Source organism: Haliaeetus albicilla, chromosome 17 (genome assembly GCF_947461875.1).
Source record: "Haliaeetus albicilla chromosome 17, bHalAlb1.1, whole genome shotgun sequence".
Lineage (NCBI taxonomy): Eukaryota > Metazoa > Chordata > Aves > Accipitriformes > Accipitridae > Haliaeetus > Haliaeetus albicilla.
Genome location: NC_091499.1, coordinates 26,512,613 through 26,527,742, shown reverse-complemented (window position 1 = coordinate 26,527,742; position 15,130 = coordinate 26,512,613). Strand labels below are relative to the sequence as shown.

At 44.3% G+C, this 15,130-nt stretch overlaps 1 protein-coding gene across 2 annotated transcripts in view; it reads left to right on the top strand.

Annotated features, from left to right (window-relative positions):
• The window catches only part of CEP85L (centrosomal protein 85 like), a 122,194-nt gene extending 117,158 nt beyond the window's left edge, over positions 1-5,036 (top strand). For both annotated transcript variants that reach the window (XM_069805118.1, XM_069805119.1), the window contains exon 13: positions 511-5,036. In XM_069805118.1, the coding sequence (XP_069661219.1) occupies positions 511-674 (164 nt within the window). In that variant the 3' untranslated portion in view covers positions 675-5,036. The remainder of the gene's footprint in view (positions 1-510) is intronic.
• The last annotated feature ends 10,094 nt before the right edge of the window (positions 5,037-15,130 follow it).

Here is a 15,130-nt window from a genome sequence, read left to right as displayed (position 1 = left end):
CTATATGCCACATAGGTTCATCTGCACTGTAACCCCCTGAAGTAGTGGAGAGTGCAGCATACGCCGGTCTGAAAGTCCATGAGACCATCATCAGCCAGCAGGATGAGTAGTGCAGCATATCTGTAGTACTATCTCATCATCATAGGTTGGGCTCATTTCCCAAGCCCTCCTATCCATTTTTTTCTGAGTGGTTATAGAAACCTCCAAAATTTCTAGGAAATGCTGTTCTGCCCAGTTTTTTCCTGCTGTTGAGATCCATCAGACTTCAGCAAGCCTAGATCTTGGTGCAAACAGAAAAACATGTCTTTCAGAGAAGCACTGGTGGGCTCTGAATTGACTTTAAGTTCACACGGTACCACATGTTGTTGGCTTTTCATCATACTACGGCATGATTTGTCTTGATGTAATTAAATGAAAGTGGCCTACCCCTTATTTCAAAGGGGACTGACTAGTTCAAGTATTCACAGAGCACAGTTGCTAGAGCTTAACCTTGGGTGTTGTTTTTTGTAGCACTGAGCTGTTCAGCTGAAGAGAATGAGAATTACCACAGCACAGAAACGCTTTCGAAGAAGCTCTTGGACGTTTGTCAGTTACGAAAGGATATTGATGAATTAAGGACTATAATGTCGGACCGTTATGCTCAGGACATGGGGGACAATTGCATTACTCAATGACAACATTTCATCTAGTAGCAAATGACTTATTAAATGCTGCTGTGTCACAGGTCTTTGCATTTCTATTAAGGAGCCATATTGGAAGACTGCAAATAGCGCCGCACGTGCATCTCTCTGAAGATTGTGCATATTTTAACTTGGGAGTCTGGTGGGGAGAGCGGAGTCATCGTTTGAACAGAGTGGTACAAAGTACAAGAAATCTTTTCTCCAAACTACTGAATGTAGGAGCAAACTGTGAAGAATGATTCAGTTGGATACTCTGTTTCCTTCGTTAGGTCTCATTTTATTACTTCACCTAGTTTCTGGAATCAGAGCATCAAAACAGCCGTGCTGCTACTCTCTCAGTCCTTTCCTTCATCAAGGGTTTGTATGGCATTATCTGTGTTCTGAAATTAGAGCAGAGGGTCGAAGGATCTATAGCTGTATGTGGTGAAATTGGAGGCTTCTGCAACTGCACTTCACTCTAAGAATTGCAATTGGAACAATTTTGGAGCACTACAAAAAGTAGTTGCTCTTCAAGTTGCCTAAAAAATTTGATACAGGAAAGATGTTGGTTTTAGTAATAGGTGTCTAGCTTGTTTGCCCAATAGCAGAAGAAAACCAAGTTTTAACTGCTTTATGCAAATGAAGTCCATAAAATATAGCACTATCAAATTGTTTTAAGCACTCTTACATTGCAGTAAGAAGTTTCAGTACTATGAAGTCTGTGACAAACCCAGAGAAGCTGGAAGGCATGAAACTGCAGCATAGTATATGGCTGTCAGGGGAGGAAAAAAAAAAAAAAAGACTCTATTTTAGTGTTAGGTCATCTCCATTTTAAAATGTGGCTGGTCTGTGTTCCATTCCTGAAGGCCTCTGATGAGGTTGTGAACCACCTCAATTGTTTTTTACCACAGCTACAAAACGGGTGTTTGGCACTTGGCAAAATCAGGGCTCAGAACAGAATGTTTCAACGTAGCAGTATTAAGTACTCGGTTATCTGAGGACTGCAAAATTTTCCATGTTGTTTGGGAATTCTTATTTTCTCCATTTATGTAGGAAGCAATTACAGTAAAAAAATAAGATCATGTTCCATAGTTTATTCAGTGAGTGTCACTTGGCAGTGGTGTTTCACTCCTGTGGGACAGATGACATTAATGCTTCTAATTTCCTGGAACATTACTGCAAGTTAGCTACACAGTTATGCATGGTGTAAAATAGTATTTAACTGAAGGAAACAAAAAACTTGCAAAGAGCAAACACACTCTCAAATCACGCTGTTAAGAAAATACATGAGCATCAGTTACATATATGGTATTAAAAGGAAGTTTCAAATGACTAAGGTGCAAGCCAGTCAACTGACTCGTAGCGTGGATAACAGCAGAAATCTCTTAGAAAGCTTAGTGGTTAGAACCAAGTAAATTCTAGGGTAACATTTCTATGGCAAAAGTGTTAGTATCTTCAGTTTTCTGATTATATTTATGTTAATAGAAAAAAAAGGTATAGCAATGTAGACTGGTTACCGTTTTTAACTTGGTGATATTTTGCTTTCTGTTCATTGTTAAACAGTTACCGTTAATGTTGTTTTTATAATTTAGTGATTTAATTCTTTTAGCTATATGGACTTATTTATTTGACAGTTTTCTCTATCCTGAACCTACACATGGACTAATTTGTGAAAAATAGTGTTGCTATTTGTGTTATTGCTACATGGTGTTTTCAGATAGATTAATCTGACTGGTTCAGCTCCTGTGAGCACTAAAACAGTGTCTAGATGAAATCTCAAGTGAAATTGCCCAGTGTCTCTACTTCAAGGTAAAAAACGAGGCCATTTCATTTTAAATTTCTGTGTTCTTTCTGTAGGTTTGAAGGTGTACTGTTATACTAGTGCAGAACTGAAAACAAGGATCTTCGCACAAATGGGCTTACACAGTCTCCTGTGGCTCTAACAGCATTGGCTTTAGTGACTAGGGCCTCAGCTCGTTCCTTTGGTGTAGTTCATCAGTTTTGTCCTTGCAGTGAAGTAATAGTCTCCAGTTTATGACATCTGTCTCATAACAGAATTCAACAATAACATTTCAGATAATAAAGTAGGTGTTTCCCCTCTCCCTAATACTTCTAAGTCGCACATTATTATTTCCTTAGATGGAAATGTTGTACCTACAAAAAATTACCAAGCAACACATTTTTCTAAATTTGTTGGAAATAACAAGGAGTTTAATGGAGTGATTAGAGAGGAGCAGGAGATTTTTTGAGTCACTTTGAACTATTAAGCTGGTCACTTGGCTGGTGTGCCTCCATTGTCCCTTCTGTTAAATGGTGATACTGTACTGCAGAGTTGAGATCAGTAATTTATATTTGCAAAGCACTTCAGGAGCTTTTATGCTCTTCAAGTATTAGTTGAAAGTCCCTCAGGAAGGAGGTCCCATTTTATTTCTAATACTTTGATTGCAGTGCTGTAATCTTGCATTGTAATATTTTTATTACGGAACCTGTAATATTTATGTTGACTTTAAAGCACTTGATTTTAAAAAACCCTGAGTTTATCTGCCTCAGTCAAATTAAAGTAGGGAGGTAAATGATGGATGTATGAGCCAAAGATGCAGACTACCAATTGACTATCTATAGTGATACAGTATTTTGCTTTGATTTCTTAAAATTTGGCCTGTTGTAGTAGTAGCAGTTACTATATATGCATCAGTTTACAGATGCCTCTAAATGGAATAAGCTTTGTCTAAGATATGCATGATTGTTTAATTGGTTAAAATGTAGTGTGTGTGGTCTCAGCATATTTAATACAGAGTTGATTAATGAATGTTAGCAGTGGAATTGCTCAGATTTAGTCATGACAACTTTTTGCTGTAGCTATTAGACAATCTCAAGGGCTGAAAAACAACCGCTAATGAATGGATACTGTGCCGTTCTGGCTGTCAGCAAATTTGTACAGTAATTTTTTTGTATAGTTTCAGATTGCATCTATACAATCCTTTAGAAGATATTTACAGTAACTACTGTATTCAAGAATGTATTTTGAAAAAGACTTGGAAAGTAACTGTCTTCGGACAAGCTATAGATGATGCTATGTATTTACTATATAGAAGTAACACAGCTCAGTTGTGTAAACGTGATTTAGGTTGCTAGCCTCAGCTGTGCAGCTTTGTAGTGTGATAGTTGTGTGGAATTGTGGAGATTGCTGCAGCCACCCACTCAGGCTCTGGCATTCAAAACTGCTGGTGGCCGTGAAGTCATTACAAGAGCTGAAAGTTTGTCCTTTTCACTTCAAAAGGTTTCCTTCCTTCCTTTGCCCTTGCTTGCCCGCCTTTTGTTTCAAATGGGTTTTTGGGCGTTTTTTCTTGCAGGGTAAGAGCACAAGGAAAGAAAGAAAGCAAACCCCTTCCTCCATGACCTGCTGCCCTAGCACAGGCAGTGACGGCACGCTGCCGTCTCTCCGCATGGGCATAGCTTGCTCCAGTTTTCCTCATCCTTATCAATGATGTTATGCAGGTGGAGTTGGAGGTATAATTGGGCTCTTCTCATTGATGTGATGAGCTCTGTCATGAGTGGGGAGAAGATCTTCTGAACTAATCTGCATTCTTACACTGCAAACAAATCAATGGTTATTATCTAAAGGGATGATCTATTCTGGTAGCTCATTAGCAATATTAATTCCACAGCTGCATACCTTTGTGCCTTTTTTGCCTGAAGTAAGTGTATATCCCCCTTGAACTTCAGATAAGTTGTTAGGATGCTGATGACTGCACCTTGTTTTCCTCTTACCTGCCGATATTTTGTTTATAAGCTTTTGCAGTAAGAACTCTCGCATAATGTCTAGAAACAGAAGTACTCTAAACTAGGTACTAGGTGTACACTTTGAATGTTAGGCTGGTTGTAGTATGCAGCTTTTTTCAATATGAAGCATGAGCAGGAAACTCAAATCATAATGTGTTTATTTTGTGTATATTAATTACAGTATATCATTAGTTCAGTGGGGAGGAGTGTCTGGAGCTATCTTTAAAAAGCACAGCTGACATATGTACTGGATCAGTCCCTGAAGACTGGTAGTTTTGTAAATTGGGTTCAATTTTTGAACTGCTCAGAATACCTCATATGTAAATAGAGTTGTCATGACTTAATCACAATGTGTTCATTGTAAAAAGTAAAGGAGCCACTGGCTGGCTCAGCTTTAGGCTTGTTGTTCTTGCCTCTTTTGTAATTTTTTTTAAAGTAGGGTTTACAGCTAGAATTTTGAATGCCAAAGTTCTATTTATTAAATAATAATAAAAGTTTTCATTGTTAATGACTGGTATTTTTCCACTGGAATTTGTTTGTTGATGTTTGGGATTTGTATCCACAGAGCAAAAATAAATTTTGTTACAAAAGTGATTTCTTCATGGTTCTCATTTGTCCAATATCTGGCATGTGACAGAAGCGACCAAAGCTGGACTAAGGGCAGGAGGCAAGAAAGGAATAGTGAAAGATCTTCCCAACAACCACCCCAGCTTCCGTTCAGTGGTCTGTAGTTCTGCCTGAATACCACCTGACTGAGCTCTCTTCCTGGCATTAATTTTTAAAAAAAAATCAAGGCCTTGATAGCAAAAATATTGTTTTAGTGTAGTGAGAGGATTTTGGAGCAGAGTTCTTTTTAAAGTCCCTGATGCTTTTTTTTTTTTTTAGGCAGGTGCTCCTGTTATCCATCTTGGATGTTGATTGGAGAGATCACAGGTGGGACTTTTTAAAAGTCTAAGTTGGCACAAAATAGTAGGCAGAAGTGTTGGGGTAGCTCGTTTCAAAGTTGCTGAAAGATTCATCGGCTTTGGAACATGTGGTTGCCCCAAAGCCAGTCATACAGGGCAAAAAAGAAAATTGGATGGTGAAGCAACACCAGCAGTGGGTCTGGTACCAGGAAGAAAAATGGTGATTAGGAAGGACATGTGGTTTTAATTATTATTTTTCAGTTAGAAAGCACAAATGGATGGCTGGTCAGACTGAGCAGTAGTTCAGGCAGTCAGAAATCCCTGCTGCATGCAATTCTGCAGGTCAGTATAGTCCAACACAACCAAGCAACACTGACTTCCCTTCCATGTCAAGTTAGTGCAGCCTGAGCAAAAGTCAAAGGTGAAGGGTTTTAATCAACATAACAGGAGTCTTCACAAGTGCCAAGGGAAGTGGGGTCACCCAAAAAAGGGTTCTGTTCTGACAGCTCTCTGTGAGAAATCTCAGAGCCTGTTTGGAGCATCGAGTGCTGAATGAACTTTGCGTGTAGAGTGGTGTTCCCCTCTTCCCCCTTTGTACTGCATCGTGCAGAGCACAAAAGTTGACGCTACCTCTTCTTTTCAAAGACACTGGGAAATTCACTTTAATTGGCTAATGCATTATATATGGTAGAGATCGCTTGCTTTTCTCCAGCCCTGTGACTGAACACTGAATGATGGGCTTCTAACTCAATTAAAAGCATTCTGTGCCCTGCGTAAATGTATGTAAAGGGCTGCACAGATGCCAACTTTCCGTAAGATTTCTGAGGGTGACCTTTTGTGAACTGCTCGAAGTCAGGTTTAGGTTTCAAAGTATCACGATTAAAGCACTGCTAACAATAGTAGTGGTAGAAAATGTTCTGTTGCCTTTATACCACAAACAAAATACAACTCCAAATGTGGATAAAAACAAAACCTTAAACAATAACGCTGGTCGTAACGCTGCAGCATCTTGAATGAGGACAACTCGCAACAGCTAAATCTGCAGTAGATCGCCTACATTATGTAAATTAAGCAATTCTGCAGGATGTGCTAGTGACACTGGGTCATTTGTTTTGTAAATGAATGGGTTCGGTATACTTGGAGAATTTCCAAGTGGCAAGGGAAAGCGTATACTATGAATGATGATGCTTAATTACATTTTAGTATGTGCATATTTCTCCTCCTACTTTGTGTCAATTACCCCCCCCCCCCCACCTCCTTGGGGGCAGCTGCTGCTTTTCTCGTCCTTTCCTTGGCGTCGCAGGTCTGAATTTCATGGAGGTAAAGGCATGCTTCAAGTCACGGAGTTGAAGCCTGCTCAGTTTGTGGGGAACCTGATAGGTTCAGCTAATGCTTCGGGGCTCTTTCAAGAGTGGTTTGGCAGCTCCCCTGAAGAATGCAACCCGTGGGTATTAATAGACCAGAGAACTGATTTACTGGTCTGTGTACCTGTGAAAGCATTTGCCTGGAGGAAGGCAAAAGGAAACCGTTGTCAAGTTCTGGTTGAGAAAAGTGGTATCTCTTGTCGAGAGAGTGAATTGTAATGCTAAAGGTTGTGGTAAGAGAGTTTTCTGACGGAAAACCCCTCCTCGAGGAGGAACTGAATAGAACGTAGTATCCAAAAAGCTCATCTCCCCTACATTAAAACCAGAACACAGGTAGTCCCTCCCAGACGAACGTGTTGTACCGAGCTCTGCGGTGGCCCCGGGTGCCAGACTGGAGGGTATTTCCAAGCCCCGCTGCTGTCAGCCTGCATCGGGGCGAGGGTCCAGCCGTACCCTGACCTAGCGCAGGGCCGGTTCCCCGCTGCCCCGGGGTGGGCAGGAGCCAGCCCTTGGCCTCACGGGCACAAAACTGGTCATGGTGCTCCAGCGTGGGCTGAGCCAGAGGCCAGCTTCTCCTGGTTTCTCAAGAAGCCAGCTTGCCCTTCCCAGCACCAGTGGGATCCAGCTCCTTAAGGATTTTGGCTAGCTGTGGCACAGGTGCTGCAGCCTGCTGCTTCGGTCACAGAAGATATAAACCTTACGCCTCCTACGTTAGCACAGGGAGGAAGAGGCAGAGTGTGAAACCCAATTTGCCTTCTGCCTGTTCCCAGGACTGGCATACCGAGCCAGCAGAGTGGTTCAAAATGTCTGCATCTGCGACCGACCACTTTCTCTGATGAGGCAACAGTTCCTTATACTTATCAATTGTCATGATTTACTATTAGGGAAAAAAAAACCTCTTTAATCATTACAGTTGAAGGGGTTAAAACTTTTTTTTTTTTTTTTTTGCTATTGATTCTCTGGTGACAAATTAATTGCTGTTCTTTTTTTCATGGCTGGTATTTATGACTCCTGCGTTGTGGAGCAGGCGTATCACAGAGACTGAGTTGTCTGAGATCTTGAAGCTAATGCAGTAATTGGGGCAAGGACTCATTACGCTCTCTGTAATCATCCGCTTTCATTCATTTACCAAATTATTTTGCAGAACTCTGCAATCGCTTTCAGACTTTTTCTGAAGTTTGGTTTTGTATTTCTGACCGTAGGGGTCAAGTGTGTTACGTCGGGGCTCGGGGCTGGGGGAGGGCAGGGAGGAAACACCAACTGTCTGCTTGGACGTGGCCGTTCACAAGAGCAGGACAGCGTGCCTTTCTAAAGGCAATTTGGACAACAGGACTTAATGGACTGATGCACTTTCTAACCTCCTGCTATTTTTGCTCTAGTAATGGTTAAATAGGACAATGCCTAATTTATTGTCAGTTAATTCGGGGGGGAAATCCAGCAACAGGGAGGGAGATGAGTGAGTGATGACACAAACTTTTTGAGATGATCCGTCTTCCCCCAATGGACGGACTCTTGAGCTGTTCAAGAAGCTGGTCTTGTGTTGGTGCATTTGTGCCCCGTGCTTTAAGGTGGCCAAAAAGCAATGCCTGTGCCTGGGGCAAGCCCAGGGCTGTGGGGCAGCCACGCAGCGGGACAGGGTGGGCTGGTGAAGACCCTCGGTCCCACTGGAAACAAATTCTACCCCAGACAGAGTCTCAAGTCTGACGCTCACACCCCAGCCCAGTCCTTGAACGCCCCACTCGGGCACACTGGTGGCTGTCACGCTGCGAGCACAACCGCCCGGCTCTTCAGTCAGTTCAGCCGCTTGAAAGCTCCCACGGGATTTCAGACCCAGCTTTCTCCTCTGCAGGCTCAGCGACGCCATGGCATGTTGATGGCTCTCACCCTTCCATTACTCCAGACATCTCCTTGTTGTCCTCTTCATGTCAGAGCTGGGGTGGCAGGACCCAGTTTCTGGACCCTTCTTTGGTCAGTAACTCTTTTATGATAAATACGATTTACTTGCAGGTTAAAGCCATTAAAAGGTCACCTCCCAGAAAAGTCATCCCTGAAGTATTATAACAATGAGTAGAAGATATCGGACTTCGGCTGGCTGCAGCCTACTTTTTGCCCCCCTCGTGGGACCTCATCACTTTGGAAAGAGAAAATAAAGGTTACAGCTGGGAGGGAGCTGGCGCAGGCGTACACCCCGCTGCAGGGAGCTCTGCCGAAGGAGGGAACCCTGCAAAGGGGTTTGATTGATGGCATAATCTGATCGGCCCCCAGACAGGCTTCATTAGACAAGCCGGTGACAATCAGATCATTAGTTACATTATCGCCCGCTGCCTTAGTGCCTGTGAACTAGCAAAGATAAGTAATAGGATATTTTTAGTTTAAATTATGGTTTGAACATTTTAATTAAAAGCCGATTATAATCAATCTGTTTCTAACACCCTTTCCCTCGCCCTCATTCATAAAAATCAATTACCACTGTGACGAGCCAGTGAGTGAGCCTATCCTGCTCCTGGCCAGTGGCAGCTTCAGAGCCCGGGTTTGCCGCTGCCCGGGTGGCTCCGTGCATGGAGCCAGTGCAAATTGTGTGCACAGGCGAAACTAGTCACGCAGGGCAGGTTAAAAACCTTCCCGGCGCTGGGTATGGGGTGGGTTGCAAGTCATTTAAGCAAAAGCGAAGGTCTGCTCAGACCCTGGTATCTCAGACATCCATTTGTGTCTTGGAGGTGAGAGGAACTGAAAACACCTAGATTTTCACCAGTTTAAAAAACAAAATTGTTTTCTCAAAGCGCTGGCGTTTTCAAAAAGTCCCAAATCTTCCCCAAAGTGCTGCTGCAGTGGCTATGAAGGTCAACACACAAACTACCCCATATGGCTGAGAGCAGCTAACAGCGTGGAGATCCCAGGCAGCTTAAAACTAAATATGTGCAGCGTGACTCCAAAATACATTGAGAATGTGAGAATAAATACAAAACTGACCCTTTTTTAAAAAAAATTAACCTCAAGTCATTGGCTAAACTTTGCCTTGACCTTCTCAAGGCTCATCACTGATCCCAGTCTGCATAAACAAAAGGAGACTTTGGCCTTAAAATACCTCATTTGGGAATTAAACTCTTTCTAGCAGCTCTGGAGTCTGAAGCAGAAATGCTTCCTCTGCCAAAGAGAAATCAGCAATTTTAACTGAGGCTTTTTCTTAATTGTCAAAAAAAAGGGGGGGGATGCTGGATGCTCAGGAGAGCACCTGAATTACGAGATTATGGTAAAACGGGGGCAAAGCATCTTGCTGAAAGTCAGAGGCCAGCCAAAGAAGAGTGAATTTCAGAGGAGGCATCCTGCCCGTGACCTTCAGAAGTTTTGGAGGAATTTGAGCAAGCCAGCTGGCTGTATCTAAAGGCATGTTTGACCGTAGGAGTGCAGGACAGTACTGCTGCTGCAAACCCTCCTGTTAGCCAGGAGCATCTCCGGGAGCAGGTTGGTGCGGGGCGGAGGCGGGAGGTACCCGGCTGGATCAGCTTGGGCATCTTTTTGCTCCACAGAGCAGGAGGCACAAACCCTTCTGGTGGGCATCCAAGCTGGGTTTGCAAATTCCCATGCCCAAAGCAAGGCAGTTAGGCAGCGCGACACTCGGCATGGAAATGCCTTTATGACTGAGACCACGTGCTGGGTAGTGGAAGAGCCAAAGCTGTCTGTGGTTGGGAATTAACAGCTTGTTTGAGTGTTGCAATTTTACGTAGTTTTCTAAAGCCCCAGTAGATTTGTTTGTGTAACACAGAATTGGTAACAAAAGCCTCTACTATTTCCACAAATGAAACAAACTTAGATTGTTTGTAACACGCATTGCAAGCGGTGACTTTACAATGCGAAAGAGTGAGTCAAAGACCTTGATCACATAAAGTAAGAACATCTAGTTCAGGAAAGAAATGCATGTCTTTTTTCTAAGTAAGCAAAGAACTACACTGTTACAGGATACAGACAAATTAACTGACAATTGCAGTAGGACCCATAACCCATCAGTTTGTCTGTGAGGATGTTATAGGAAAGAGTGCTGAAAGCCTTCCTAAAGTCAAGGTGATATCACCCATTGCTCTCCCCTTGTCCACCGAGCAAATAATTTTGTTGAAGTCTGTCAGGTTGCTCACACATGATTTCCCCTTCATAAATCCACGCCAACTACTCCCAATCACTTTCTTGTCTTCAGTATGTTCAGGAACAGTTTCCAGCATAACTTGCTCCATCACCTTCCTGGGGGTCAAGGTGAGACCGACCAGCCTGTAGTTCCTGCATCCCTCCTTCTTGCCCTTCTTGAAGATGCCAATGACATTTGCTTTCTTTCAGTCCTCAGGACCCTCTGCCACGACTGTCCAAAGATTATCGAGAGTGGCCTCGTAATTACATCGGGCAGCTCCCTCAGCACTCCTGGACCCCAGGATTTGTGCATGCCCAGCTTGTTTAAATGCCTAACCCGAGCCTCCTCCACGGTGAGTAAACCTCCATTGCTCCGTGTGACAGTGAACAGCTCCCAGACCTGGAAAATAACTAATCTCTGCCAGCTACCACTGCATTTAGTGCTGCCCTTCACCTGTTTGTGTACACCTTCCATTCACTCACACCTAAGTCTTTCCCCAGGCTCTGAGGGTGGCAGACATTGCTCCAGTAATTTAGCTCATTCATTTATGTAAGTTAAAACTTCAATGTATTTTGGAGGCGATAATGCTAACATGATTTTTTTCTGTCTTTCAAACAACTTGACCCCCAAAAGTGAAGTAAACCACTCTGAAAGTTCACTGTGATTCAGAACTTAAGCATGTGTCAAGTAAAAAAAGCCACGGAATTCAAAGAGCTGTGGAGGCTGGATGTATCACCTCTGCGCTGATGACGTACGCCTTTCCCTCCCCATTTTGCCAGCGGTCTGTTAGCTCTTCTGCGAGCTGCTCAACGCCAGAGCGAAGCCTTTCTGTACCTTTGCAGGAGATGCACCATGTTGTGGGACCCTCCTGAAACGATTTGCAGCAACTACATTTCTGCAAGGAACTTTTTTTCTTTCTTTTAAGAGACAAGAATTGTGCTTAGTGTATATGAGGCAACTTAATGAGAAAAACAAACCCCAGTGTCGTCTTCCATTGCTAAGCACCAATTCAACCTCGCTCACGCTGAGAGCTGGCACTGTGGGGTTCTCCCAGCACGCAGCCCAGCCTCCTAGGTTGAATATACAGGAATAAGGTGAATTGTTGCTTCTCTCCCCCAGCCTAGGGTGGAGTGATTAAGGAAGCAGTAAATCAAGCGTTCACTGCCACGCCATCTCACCGCTGAGCACTTGTGGGCTCTTGATAAAGCGCTGCGTTACAGAGCTCATCATCGGGGCTTTCTTCCACTCAGAGAGGAAGAGTCCTTTACATCTGTAATTCTCACCGTTGTGAGTCAATTGCTGGTTATTAACATGTAAGCAAGGAGGCCAAATTCACAACGGATCAGACACAGCAGATAACAAAGCCTGTTTTTTCCTGAAATTTATCCTCCCAGATTTCAGGCACAAAAGCACATTTGATTGCTTTTCACGATCTTGTTACGTAGGTCCTCTTGAAACATCACTTGCTAGAAATCACACATACACACACACACACAGAGCCCACTTTGCAGCTTGGTTCCCTACAGGACTTGGATTATTTGCATTCTGCTAGTGCTTAGCCTAACATTTCACCATGGCCATCTACAGTAGTCTGAGGGAAGGACCGGGAGGTCTGGATGGACTCTGAAACACAGAGCCAGGGGAGCACAGAGGAGCTGGTGAGGTCCATGCTGTCTCCGTGGCAGGAGAAAAGGGACGGGGAAAGTCCTTCGCCCAGCAATAGATGGGTTGCACCAGAGGAGCATGACAAGCAGGCAAACCTTAGCTCTGCCTTGGACGTCTGGAGACAAACCATTTGTGCAGCAATTCAGTCTCAGCTGATTGAAACGAGGATAAAAGGAGGTTTGGTGGTGAGGCAGCCTGAAGCTGCAGCCGTGACATTTTCCGTGTCTTAGGTTTAGGGCTTCACATAGATGTCCAGCAAGAATTTCTAAAAATATCATAGCACCATAGTACTATTATTTATGCGCACATTAATATAAAGCACAACATGGTTTCTGTTTAATTAAAGCAAAAAAAAAATCTATTACATAAACTGACCTTCTAATAAAAAGAAATTAATTAGCCCTGCACTTACACATTCTAAATCTGACTTCTGAATGCTTTGAATTGTTTCAGTGTACAGAGTGAAGAATTTGGTTCTTCTTGACACAAACTAACCGAGAAGAGGTCAACCTTGCATCTGTGGCATGCCTGAAACGTATTTCAGAGGCACCATGTCCTGAAAATAGGCACAAAATGCCCAAATGTGGTGCTGCCTGTTCTGTTTGGGCTGTGCTGAACAGCTTTGGGCAAGTAGCTCCATCTCGGTGCCTCAGTGTATGTGCATGTCAAGTGGAGACTGCACAGGCTCCTTTGGAAAGCATCTTGACACCTCTGGATGAAAATTTCCACAAGAACTAAACAGCATCTCCATTAATCAGCATTCATACATAGGACTGTGTATGTTAAATTAGATGCTAAAAAAATCAGCGGTTTTCAATCTACCCACAAAACTGGGATACTATACTTGTCTTGAATCCCCTACCACCCCACAGCAATCAGTGAACCAGGAAAACTGACCTACTCCCAGAATTGGATTAGTTAAGCTGCACAAAACTAAATCCATTCCTCATACGATGCAGGGGGGAAACCCTTTAAAAAGTTTTCTAACTAGTACCCCAAGGGCCAAATTCAGCCCAAAAGTTATAATTTTGTTTCCATACAGCACCATTTCCCTGGATCCACAGGTACTACTGCAGGAAGACCCGAACTATTTTTCCCTCCTTCTTCTGTAGACCTAGCACAGAACATAAGTTTTCTTTTGTCAAGTGCCAGATCAACCTGTTGATCACTGAATTCCCTGGGTTGGCTGGCTTCCCCGCGTTGGGGTCCGCTCAGCTGCGGTTTGGAGATCGTCACCCTGTGCTTGTGCATTGCGGCGGAGCGTTGCCGCCTCACGTCCTTGCAGAGGAATGACCAAGAGAGCGGAAGAAACTAGCGCATCGCTCAGGCATCTGGCTTTTTTGGGAAGCGGTCCCTTGGGGAAGCAAGTGCCATGGGAGAGCATCATTCAGCATCGCGGGGTCTGCTTGGAGTTTGCCTCCCGCCCGCTGCAGGCAGCTGACGCCGCCTTCGCTGCTCTCCCTTCCCGTCCATCTGCCCCTGAATTTACAGACCAGTAGCTCCCAGCACCCCTTCCCGGCTGGACCCCGGTGCTTTTCCTCCCTGTCCTGCAGTGCTGGTAGTCCCCCTGGCACCTCCTGGTGCCACTCGCCGCTACGGCACGGACACGGGTGGTGGGTACCACCACGGCAGTGGCTGCCGTTGCACTCCGGTGTTACTTCGTGATTTAATTCTCCTAATTGAAAGGCCCCCACTCATACGTTCAGCGGTCTGTCGGAGCTTCAGGCCGTATCTGTGCAATGTTAAGTGGAAAATGAGCTAGAAAATGTTATGCAAAACTCCAAAATCTCAGGCACAGCTGTTTGATCCTTTGACAAACAGTGGACAGATTACGCTCTCTCATTTCCAACCAGGAGAAGGAACATCAGAATTACAGAAATAAAGTAGTTTCACAAGGAAGAGTCCTGACCAAGCAAACAGAGATTTGCAGCACCGATGAGGACAAAACGTACAGAACAAAATATACAGGATTAGTTTAAGTGGACAGATCTCAGGACTGTGACAGTCTCAAGTGGTGTATTTACAGTGCTCTCTATTTCCTTCAGATTAAAAAGGAAAAAGCAGTTGACTTTGTCCCCTTGCTTTGCACCTGAGTGCCAGCTGTGTGGGATCTTAGCCCCAGTCCGTGGGATCTTAGCCACAATCCCTTGGGAACAGAAGGCCTGTCAGGAGGTCCTTCTACCTGCATATCTTAGTGCATTTTAGGGACCGATCCTTAGCTGTGGCAGATGAAGAATTCTCTCCCTGCTCTAAGCTACATTTCCTACACTCCCCGTGTAAACGGCTGCTGATGCACCTGGAGCAGCAAATGCTCCCAGGCATCGGCGAGCCCTCTCTGCGCAGAAGCAGCACGCCTAGCAGGGGTTTGTCCCCAAGGACGGGCAGCACCCTTCATCTTAGTCCAACAGCCACAGTAAAAATATTCTTCAGCCGTGACGCAAAGATTTCCATTACCACTTAGCACCGCTTTTCCGTAAGCGTTAACAACCCTCCTCTCCCTCGTCACCCTCGCGATACACGGGAGCACGGCAAAGCCTGAGTGCACATCCAGTGCCTCGCCTCCCACGGATCCCCCTTGGTTATACACTGTTCCTGCACACCAGGCACTCGCTGGGCATATCGACAGATTCCCTGCCT